Source organism: Fragaria vesca, linkage group LG4 (genome assembly GCF_000184155.1).
Source record: "Fragaria vesca subsp. vesca linkage group LG4, FraVesHawaii_1.0, whole genome shotgun sequence".
In the NCBI taxonomy this organism is placed as follows: domain Eukaryota; kingdom Viridiplantae; phylum Streptophyta; class Magnoliopsida; order Rosales; family Rosaceae; genus Fragaria; species Fragaria vesca.
The window spans coordinates 2,665,524-2,676,779 of record NC_020494.1 but is presented as its reverse complement, the minus strand read 5'-3'; the positions used below and the strand labels follow the sequence as shown (position 1 = coordinate 2,676,779).

General features: G+C 38.4%; 2 protein-coding genes across 2 annotated transcripts; one reads left to right on the top strand and one right to left on the bottom strand.

Annotated features, from left to right (window-relative positions):
* The first annotated feature begins 577 nt into the window (after positions 1-577).
* Positions 578-5,869, top strand: LOC101300898 (NADPH--cytochrome P450 reductase 2-like). The gene is made up of 17 exons (XM_004296386.1): positions 578-1,138; positions 1,235-1,294; positions 1,406-1,482; positions 1,580-1,637; positions 1,743-1,863; positions 2,166-2,235; positions 2,334-2,531; positions 2,616-2,708; positions 2,917-3,142; positions 3,288-3,371; positions 3,504-3,655; positions 3,986-4,082; positions 4,425-4,574; positions 4,675-4,752; positions 4,865-4,987; positions 5,091-5,204; positions 5,412-5,869. The coding sequence occupies exons 1-17, from the start codon at positions 791-793 to the stop codon at positions 5,490-5,492; spliced, it is 2,130 nt and encodes a 709-aa protein (XP_004296434.1). The 5' UTR covers positions 578-790; the 3' UTR covers positions 5,493-5,869.
* Positions 5,870-7,205: 1,336 nt separating this feature from the next.
* On the bottom strand, positions 7,206-9,130 carry LOC101292207 (cytochrome P450 734A1-like). Its single transcript, XM_004297830.1, has 4 exons — positions 9,029-9,130; positions 8,435-8,667; positions 7,785-8,166; positions 7,206-7,523 (listed from the first exon to the last, which is right to left on the bottom strand). Exons 1-4 carry the CDS (start codon positions 9,128-9,130, stop codon positions 7,206-7,208), a joined length of 1,035 nt encoding a protein of 344 aa, XP_004297878.1.
* Positions 9,131-11,256: the final 2,126 nt, after the last annotated feature.

The window sequence follows — 11,256 nt, the reverse complement described above, 5'->3', positions numbered from 1 at the left end:
TGTACATGTCTACATGATCACTTAACCCAAAAAAAAGAAAATCGAACTCGTATTCGTTTAGAAGTGTACAAATCAAAGGGGTTACGAAATAGCCTGTGAACTGTCTCCGCCGTCAAACACCTTAGGAAAGCATAGCCGTCAGCACAAAATATATGCCGTCACTCCCACATTAAAAAAACCTTACGGTCCCTGATGATCCAAACAATCATGTCATGAATAATTGAATCCATTGTTTCCATTTTTCTGCATTATAATTACTTCCCATAAATTTCTACGAGGGCATTTACGATTTTCCCTAATTATATTATTCCCAACAAAAGAACAGGAAAAATGGAACATTGACAGAAAACGGCATTATTTTGTTTTATATTTCCCCCGTTAAAATAAAAAAAATTAATAAATTATTTCCAAGAGGAAAGGGCATAGAGGAGTCTTAACCCTGGTTAACCAAGTGTTAGGTGGGTTTGACTAGTCTGGTTTGGTAGGCGTTTGGTTTGCAATACACGCACACTCCCTTTCTTCCTCTCAAAAATATATAACCCCCCTTCCCTCCTCCTCCTCCCTTCAACCTCTCTCTCTCTCTCCAACTACCCCACCCACCACAACACACATTGCTGCCTCTCTTCAATTCTCTCCACCACTTCTACGCGCTTCGCTCATCCTCGCCGGAGTCCGGTCACTCGTTCCCTCTCTCCGGCCATCGTTCTCCGGAGACGCGGACACTGTTTTGGTTTGTAACTGAATCTAATTTTGATTCGGAGACTGAATCTCTGAATAACATTCAGCGGCGATGGAGTCGACTTCCGGCAGCTCGATGAAAATCTCGCCGTTGGATCTGATGGCGGCGATCTTCAGGGGCAAGATGGACCCCTCCAACACCTCCTCCGCCGGCGCCGAGGTTGCCTCCGTCATTCTCGAGAATCGGGAGTTCGTTATGATCCTGACGACCTCGATTGCCGTCTTGATCGGCTGCGTCGTCGTTTTTGTGTGGCGGCGGTCTAGTGCTCAAAAGCCTAAGCTTGTCCAGCCGCTTAAGCCGTTGGTTATTCCGGAGCCTGAGCCGGAGCTCGACGATGGAAGCAAGAAGGTCACTATCTTCTTCGGCACGCAAACCGGTACCGCTGAGGGGTTTGCCAAGGTAGTAACACTTGAAGTTCGATGACAATGGCGTTGTTTGATCATTTTGTGTGATTTTGGTTTACTTACTTGATTGGTGTTTGGATTGGAAATGTAGGCTTTGGCTGAAGAGGCGAAAGCTCGCTACGATAAGGTCACATTCAAAGTTGTTGATTTGGTATGGCTGAATTTTCAATTTTATTTTTTGTTGTGTCGTTCATTTGGTTGATGTTGAAATTGAGGTTTGAATTTTTTGAAGTAATGAGATTGGATAATTTGTAACTGGCAGGACGATTATGCAGCTGATGATGAGGCATATGAGGAGAAATTGAAAAATGAGAGTTTGGCAATTTTCTTCTTGGCCACGTGAGTTTCAAAATTTAATTAGTGGGTTAAAGATCATTTAAATTTTTGATTTTTGGTTATATATATATAAAATGTTTGAATTTGATGGCCGATGCAGATATGGTGATGGTGAGCCAACGGATAATGCTGCTAGATTTTACAAGTGGTTTACAGAGGTAAGGCTCATTGAAATTTTGTTGATGTATTGGTGTGGTTGTGGGTTATATTTTAGACCAAAATATGAGCTTATTCTAATATGGCAAATGTGATGACGGTTATAGGGTAAAGAGAAGGAAGCATGGCTTCAAAATCTTCATTACGGAGTGTTTGGTCTTGGAAACAGGCAGTATGAGCATTTCAATAAGGTGGCCGTGGTGGTGGATGAGATCCTTGCTGCCCAGGGTATGCTTTCGTTTTTTATATTTTGGGGTACTTTTGTCTGTTTGTGCTGAAAGTCATGTGAATGTCAAACCCTGTGGATTTTGAGATGGGACATAGTTATTTTATGATGCTAATGTATATCACTCAAACCCTTGGCCAGTAAGCATGTTCTCTTTGCATGAGAATGTCTTTGTAGGTGTCCTAGTATTTGTGATAAAGTAATGTTGTGAGTTTAGTAGCTGAAGCAGGGTAGGCTTCTGGTTTTCATTTGCGTAGTTATACTCCAGTTTTCTGTTATCCAACAAACATGTACTTGTTTTCAGGTGGGAAGCGTCTTGTTCCAGTGGGCCTCGGAGATGACGATCAATGCATAGAGGATGATTTCACTGCATGGTATTGAGAAGTTTCACAACCATTTTAGTTTATAAAATGTACAGAACACTGTCTTATTAAAATCTCATACAGTTCTATATTGTCTGATGGTATTATAGGCGAGAATTGATGTGGCCTGAGTTGGACCAGTTGCTTCGAGATGAGGATGATGCAACCACACCTGCTTGCACACCTTACACTGCTGCTGTCTTGGAGTATCGAGTTGTATTTAATGATACCGCTGATGCATCAGTAGAGGATAAGAGCTGGAATAATGTAAATGGTCATGCTGTCATTGATGCTCAGCACCCATGCAGGTGACAAACCTCTCATGATTTCAAATATTGCAATTTTTGTGTATTCTTGTTCAGTTATCTGAAGTATCTTTTTGCTTCATGAAGGGCTAATGTTGCCGTGAGAAAGGAACTTCATACCCCTGCATCTGATCGTTCTTGCACCCATCTCGAATTTGATATTGCTGGCACTGGACTTACGTAAGTTGATTTCACGGCCCTTTTTTCTTTTATTTTCTTGCTTTCATTTCCCTTTTTCTTTTCTTATTTCCCCCTAACTGATTATTCTAAGATTAGTGTTCTAAATATGTCTGCAATTTGAGGCTCTAAAAAGAAAGTAAGAATGAATACAACCACTGCTTATGTATGGGGCTTATAGTAAATGCTTGCCTTATCTTTCCCTTATCAGATACGAAACTGGCGATCATGTTGGTGTGTACTGTGAGAATCTTTCTGAAACTGTGGAAGAGGCAATAAGTTTGTTGGGCCTGGCTCCGGAAGCACACTTTTCATTGTACACTGAGAAGGATGATGGTACACCACTAAGCGGAGGCTCCTTGTTGCCTCCCTTTCCACCATGCACATTAAGAACAGCACTTACTCGATATGCTGATCTTTTGAGTTCTCCTAAGAAGGTTGGCCTCTATTTTTGTATTTTAATTTTTTTTTTTATATAGGGGTTGGTCTGTTTCTTTTAGAGTGGTTGGTTCATAGTTCATCTTCTTTTTACTATTCTAAATGGAAAGTCTGTTTAACCTTTTGGTTCTTATTATGTTCCAGTCTGCCCTACTGGCTTTGGCTGCCTATGCATCTGATCCAGCTGAAGCGGATCGATTAAGACATCTTGCATCACCTGCTGGGAAGGTAATAAATTTGTACTTTGGTATTACTTGATACCCTAAGTTACGATTCTTCTTGTACTTTGATTTGGTTCTTTACGATTCTAAGTCCTTTGATGTTTGTCAATTTATAATGTTTATCATGTAACTTCTGCAGGATGAATATGCTCAATGGATGGTTGCAAGTCAGAGAAGCCTTCTTGAGGTCATGGCTGAATTTCCATCAGCCAAGCCCCCACTTGGAGTCTTCTTTGCAGCAGTTGCTCCGAGGTTGCAGCCTAGATACTACTCAATCTCTTCATCTCCAAGGTGAATTTTCGCTCTTCTTCCTTCTCTTGACAATTTCTATAATATTAGCTTCAATAGGAGCCAGATACTACTGGTGAATTTCATGAGTAGAAGTTCTCTTATAAACAATAAGAACATTCTACAGCTGAAGCTTATTATATGAACGAGGGTAAATATGATCCATCTCATATGTTAGTGGGCTCCAGGGAATAAATATGCTATTATAAAAATCTAATGATCTCCTTCAACAAATAATGTTTTTGTGAAATTAATTTTATCTCTGTAGTTGTATTTGTTTATATTTATATTTCTTAAAATTGATTGCTTACTTATTGCAAATATATTCTACAGGATGGCACCATCTAGGATTCATGTCACTTGTGCACTAGTTTGTGACAAAACACCAACAGGAAGGATTCACAAAGGAATATGTTCAACCTGGATGAAGGTATTTTTTTTTTTGGTTATTTTCTTTGAATCTCTGTTGGTTGATTATATCTTGAGAGCATAACAACTGTGGAGGAGAACGGATATGATACCTACATTATCCTAGATTATAAACCAGCTCTGTTACTGATTTGGCATATTACAAATGTGTTCAACTTTCAAACTCAGGGCAATGCGGAGAATTGTTTTGCATATTATTTGTTCGTAATTTAGCATCACTTATCTTTTCAAAGATCTTTTATTCTTACATGTGTCGGGCAAACTTAGCTGTGTAACTGCTATGTATGGTTTTTACTTTTTGTACTGGCTTGAAAGTAATCATTTGTTTTCAATCCTTCTGCAGAATTCTGTGCCTTGGGCCAAAAGTGATGATTGTAGTTGGGCACCCATTTTTGTTCGGCAATCAAACTTCAGACTTCCTGTTGATAGTAAAGTACCTATTCTCATGATTGGTCCTGGAACTGGATTTGCTCCTTTCAGGGGTTTCCTGCAGGTAATTTATTGGCTGCCTGATGTTCACTCACTTTGTTCATCACTTTCATAAATCCCAGTTTCTAGCACACTGTAATTAATAATGGATTTGCCTCTTCCAGGAAAGATTAGCTCTTAAAGAAGATGGAGCAGAACTTGGACCCTCCATTTTATTCTTTGGATGCAGAAATAGTCAAATGGTAAGTTCCCCTCGAAAGATCCATAGGGTTGTGGTGGATTAGTATTATTAGGTGTTTGCTGGGTTGTTCGCCTAATTCAAGTTTGGAAATTAATTTATTGCTATGATTGCAGGACTATATTTATGAAGATGAGCTGAACAACTTTGTAGAAAAAGGTGCACTTTCTGAGCTTGTGGTTGCATTCTCCCGCCAGGGACCCACCAAGGAATATGTGCAACATAAAATGATGCAGAAGGTTTGCCACCTATCATTCTAATCTCAACCTCTGCCTACATCCACAGTTCACAGTTGTTCTTCATTAATGTAAAACACCAATGACCTGTGTCTATTGTGTACAGGCTTCGGATATCTGGAACATGATATCTCAGGGAGGTTATATATACGTTTGTGGTGATGCTAAGGGCATGGCCAAGGATGTCCACCGGACTCTTCACACAATCTTGCAGGAGCAGGTATGTGATAATAAACTATTAGAATTAGTGGTATGTGGTCACAATTGTCACCTACATAATACGAAGGTGATGACACCCAAAAAGCAAAACCATCTACCACGTTTGTGGTTGGAGAAAGATAAATTTTCATATTGTTATTTATGTATCTGTGTTAAATTCTAAAATTTGTTGAATCATACAAATTTATTATGCTTATTTAAATTTCAGGGATCTCTGGACAGCTCGAAAGCTGAGAGCATGGTGAAAAATCTGCAAACGAATGGCAGGTATCTGCGTGATGTGTGGTAATAGTTCTTCCATGTGGCTTCTTCCCTCAGAAAACACAGGGAAGTTGCAGTTATCTGCCGAGGCCGAGTTTGGGATACACACATTTGTGAGGGCTTTTCCGGACGCCTTCCCTTCCCAGCCATGACAGTACAATGGCTCGTGTTGTGATTAAAGCAATTGGCTCTGTGATTCTTTTTTCCCCTACCTACCGATATGAACGATTTTTTGGTTCTTGTAATTTATAGTTATAGTTATTATGAGTAGGAATAGTTTATTGACTCTAATTTCCGTTGTACGAACCTACAAGAAGGTTCAAAGGGCACACAACTTTGTTTCTTTATCCCATCTATTACATAGTTAAAAGTTTGGTATCTGAAGTATACATAAGCTTATTATTTATCATCTCTTCATGCTAAACTGCTGGTTCAATGTTGTCACAATCGAAATTGCATTAGCGAAACACTGAAAGAAAGAAGGATTTAATATGGATTTAAATTGTGCCATTTTATGTATGTATGAACTTGAAGTAATAGCCAAATCTACTTTGTAGTCCTAAAACAGGTAATGCCAATTTCAGTTTTTTCATGTCATGTTTGAAAATAACAGCGACTATTTGTTTGGAGCGGAAGTCGTGTTTTGAAATTGCCGTCGTTATTATATATTGATATTTTCATTTTCTGACCTATTCTTGAGCCAACTAATAGCACTCAAGCATGATGAAGTTGACAATGAAGTAAATATAAAGTTTAAGGCAGCTGATAGATGCCTGTGACAATCAAAGATCATGTACTTCCAACTACAATGATGCAATTTTAAGTTGCTCTAATATATAAATAAGGACTGCTTCTACACAATGTGCCAGCTACCACCTAAGAAATGCTTTCAATAATTGGCTTTTCAAACAAGGAGATTACAATCGATAACTACGTTGGAGCAGTTGCTTGAACTGTAAGATATATAGGTTGCCAAGTTGTCATCGAGAAACCACAGAAATCTAAGAAAAGCGGCTTGGTCCAAATTTGATGTTGAAAATATGAAAGTTAAAGGGGGTTTGGGTCGGCAAGAATCTCAACAACAAAGTGTTCTTTACCAATTAAGCTAGGATGACTATCTTATTGGTTTATATTTTCTACCAACCATTGCTAAATTCTTTTTTTTTTAATTTTTTTTCTTATTAAATGTGTAAAATTTTAGTGAATTCATTTGTGTACTTTACCAAGCTATCTAGGAACAAAGTGTTATTAAGAACTAGGAAATATTAAGAACTTATTTCAAAAATAGTACTACAAATATTCATTCGAGTGTGGGAGTCAATCTACAGAATGTGGGTGGTTAAGCTTGTTTCTCTTATTTGCCATTTGACGCTTTTACCATTTTTGTTTGAAAAGTAATTTAATGTACAAGAGGTATTTGTGTAAGAAAAATTCTGTTATGGTTGACAAATACTCGTAAATACATGTATAGGGCGATAGAAACAATATCAAGTTGTAGGTGAGGGATAGGGGATGCACACGAATATCATTCCATTCCACAGCTGCCAAAGTGGGCAACTAACATCGATCATCTCTATAGAAATCATTATATCCAAAGGCCCTAATGTTTAGATACTCCACACACCTTAACTTCATAGCGAGTGCAGAACTACTTGTACACCATGTTCTGGTTGAACTGTAACAAACTCGCGGGGCGAATGAACATAAGTCGGGGAAATTATGATAGTGTGGCGTTGTAGAATCATTGACAGAACAATTTTTGCTTCCGTTGTCGCAAAGTCGAAGCCCACACACGTTCGAGGTCCCATTCCAAAGGGTAAGAATGCGGTTCTGCTGTTATTGTAGCTCTGGCAACCCCTTCTGAGAATCGCTCCGGTTTGAATAGGTGTACATCTCGCCCCCAATATTGTGGCTCATGATGGAATGCTAGGTTTGGGATGAGCAATTCAACATCAGCAGGGACAATGAGGTTTCCTAGTCTAACTTCATTGTCAGCTTTCCTTACTATGGAAACAATGGGAGGATATAGTCTTAGAGACTCGTTGATGATCATACTCATCTGCATCAGAATTAAAATCACACGCAAATTATACAGTTAAAGCAAGACATATATATCAAGTTCAAATAATTGGAAAAACTGTTATATATCTCTACTCCCAACTATGCATCAATTGGACTCTACTCATGAGTGTTAGAAAACAATACCGAATTGATTTTGAAGTGTATAACATGACAATCTGGGAGCGTTGATACAAACCGAGCAGGTATTTAAATAAGTGATTAATTCTCAGTAATATTAGCCTAGTGATAGAGAACTTACAGTTTTTAGCTTGAAAATGCTATTAGGATTTGGAGCTTGTTTGTCAAATATTTCTAGGACCTCCTTTCTGGCTTTCTGTTGCCAATCTGTATGGAGTGCAAGAAGGAAGATAGTCCAAGTAAGAACATCTAGGATTTCTTGTCCGGCAAAGTAAAATGTCTTGCACTCGTTCACCAAATCCTCGAGTGAAATCCTGTTTTTGTCACTCGAATCATGACAAGTCTTTAACAGAAGTCCTAGAAAGTCACTCCCAAAGTTGTTTCCTTCTCCTCCAGTTGTCATTGCCTTCTTTTCTCGTTTCTTAACAATAGCTAGTAGGGTATCACATATTTCTTTTTCAAGCTTCTCTGATCCAACCTCATCGCTAGTTTTGAAAATCTTACTGCAAAATTCAATGAAAAATTGATAAATTGACCATCAAAGCAGTGTCTTCGATCGTCTCCTTGATCTAAATTCTGGTCACATGCCAATGCATATTGCTGTTTCATATCTAATTTTCCCTTTATTGCTCCTAAAAATTTCTCTTCTTCATATGAACCATTGAATATATACTAGTCTTACACCAGAACATGTCAGCTATATTTTGAACAATGTCGAATATATATCCTTCCTATATTTCCAACTAAATTCAAAATCTGAAGGTAGATTACCTGATGCCAGGGAGCCTGAGTTTGAATGGCATCTTGAATATAAAGGAAAATAACTTCATTGACTTCTCAAAAATGCTTAATCCTTCTAAGTAGCTACTGCCAAATGTTGTCCTCGAAATCACTTCTGATGTTAGCAACTTAAATTCTTCACACACATCAATCTCTTTGCCTTCATGATTTCCCCACCTTTCTAGCATTGTTTCAGTACTAGCTATCATTGCTGGAATCATACTCTGATTATATAAGCATGTAATTAGAAAACAATTCTAACAAAACCGGGCGCTAATGCAAAACCCTACGTACCTTACTGTTTTTCGAGAAAAAAGAAGAAGTATTGTGTAGCTCATGCAGTTACTAACAATTCATTATTGTCAATTGCATGTTAATACATATGAAAAGTAATACATACAGTACAGCTAAATGATCGATTTCCAAATTTAGAGGCCCAAAATACCAATGACTCGGATCAACAATCTGATTTTTTGCATGCATGCATGGCTTAAATTCTGTAAAGTAACAGAGAATGTACAGCTTCGATGATTAACTAATTCTGCCAATGACTATCAAATTAATCCAATGACAGTAAAGATTTACCTTTAAGCTCTCTCCATGGTAGGCATGGTTTGCCAGCTTTCGCAACTTTGCCCATTTTGCACCTACCGATCTTGGGAGACCATCTCCTTTCAGCTTCTTCATATAGCTAGGGGGCATCAGCTTTAAAAATGCTCCATCTTTGTTCTCCAGTATCTCTTTGCACAACTCAGGTTATGTAATCACCAACTGAGCTTGACGACCATTCCATTGGAGATAATTCTTCCCTGCATGAAATTGCATGCATAAATGTTCAGATTTCAGAATAGAAATGATGTTTAGGAACTTCATATATTAATTTACCCTATATTATTACAAGAGAGCCCGTGAAATACCATATGTCTCTGTCCATGCTTGAATATGAGGTTGAACTTGAGAAAATGTATTGTGCGAGAATGAAGTAGTATAGGGCGTACTGACTGTACTGCTGCTCCTTTTCGTTTTCATGTCGGAAATTTCTTTGGTGTTGCCATGAATAAGTCTGTAAGGAGGACCTTTGATTCCCTGCAAACTCATCAGATTCTGTAAGCGAATCAGATTCCACCATTGTTTACGAAGGATGTTGATGATGAAAATTATACAAGAATGTATTTGGCTGAATTGATTATTCTTTACATTGATAGTTGGGAAATATATACAGGAGTTTGCTTCTTGTACAATCAAGAGTCTCCAGCAAGTTAGGAGACTATAAGGTAACTATAGCTAGCATATCTAACATAAATCTGTACAGAATATTCAGGAAATCAAATCCTAATCAAACTACAAGATACACTTTCTAACACTCCCCCTCAAGTTGAAGAGTGAATATAAAAAACTCCCAACTTGCACATGAGTGACTTGAACTTTTCTTTTCCCAAAGCTTTGGTGAAAACATCTGACAATTGTTGAGAAGAAATAACATGTCGTGTAACAACCTCCCCTTGTAAAATCTTATCTCGAATAAAGTGACAATCCATTTCAATGTGACGTGTTCTTTCATGAAACATAGGATTTTTAGCAATATGCAAGGCTGCTAGATTATCACAATGTAAAACAGCAGGACTAGAGGTAGGCATATGTAAATCTGTCAATAAATATCGTAACTAAGTAAGCTCACAGCATGTACCTGCCATTGCTCTATACTCGGCTTCTGCACTTGATAAAGAAACGGTCTTCTGCCTTTTAGTCCTCCATGAAATTAAGGAATTTCCCAAGAACACACAATAACCAGTGGTGGAATGACGGGTGATGGGACAACCCGCCCAATCAGAATCACAGAAAGCTTTCAGGTTCAATGAATTATGAGACTGCAGAAGTAAACCTTGTCCTGGAGATGACTTTAAATAACGAACAATTCGAAGTGCAGCTGCCATGTGAGGTTGGCGTGGATCATGCATAAAATGACTAAGAACATGCACAGAATATGTGATATCGGGTCTAGTAATCGTTAGGTAAATTAATCGACCAACTAAACGCCGATATGCAGCTGGATCTTTAAGCAATTCACATTTGTTTGAAAGTTTGCATTCTTCCATAGGAAACTCTACTGGTTTGGCACCCAAAAAACCACTGTCTTTAATGATCTCCAATGCATATTTGCGTTGAGATATGTAAATCCCTTTCTTTGAACGAGCTATCTCAATGCCAAGAAAATACTTCAAGTCACCAAGGTCTTTAATACGAAAACGAGTATGAAGGAATTGTTTAGCATTTATAGACTCCAAACTGTTTCCTGTGATAAGGATATCATCAACATATATAAGTAAGACAGTAAGAGATGTACCATCTTTACGGACAAAGAGAGAATAGTCGGCTTTGGATTGAGAGAAACCAGCAGCAAGTATAGTTGAGGTGAACTTAGAGAACCATTGGCGAGAAGCCTGTTTCAATCCATACAACGACTTGTTGAGGTGACACACTATATTCTCCCCCTGTCGCCGAAGACCAGGAGGAGGAGACATATATAACTCTTCATCCAAGTCACCATTAAGAAAAGCATTGTTAACGTCTAATTGATGCAGGGGCCAATTCTTGCTGGCAGCAATTGCAAGAAGACAACGAACAGTGATCATTTTTGCAGTAGGCGAGAAGGTATCATGATAATCAATGCCAGCAGTTTGAGTAAAACCTTTAGCAACGAGGCGAGCCTTATAGCGCTCGACAGAACCATCAGCATTGTACTTGATGCGATATACCCATTTACAACCAATTGGTTGTTTGCCAGGAGGTAAGGGAACAAGAGTCCAAGTATT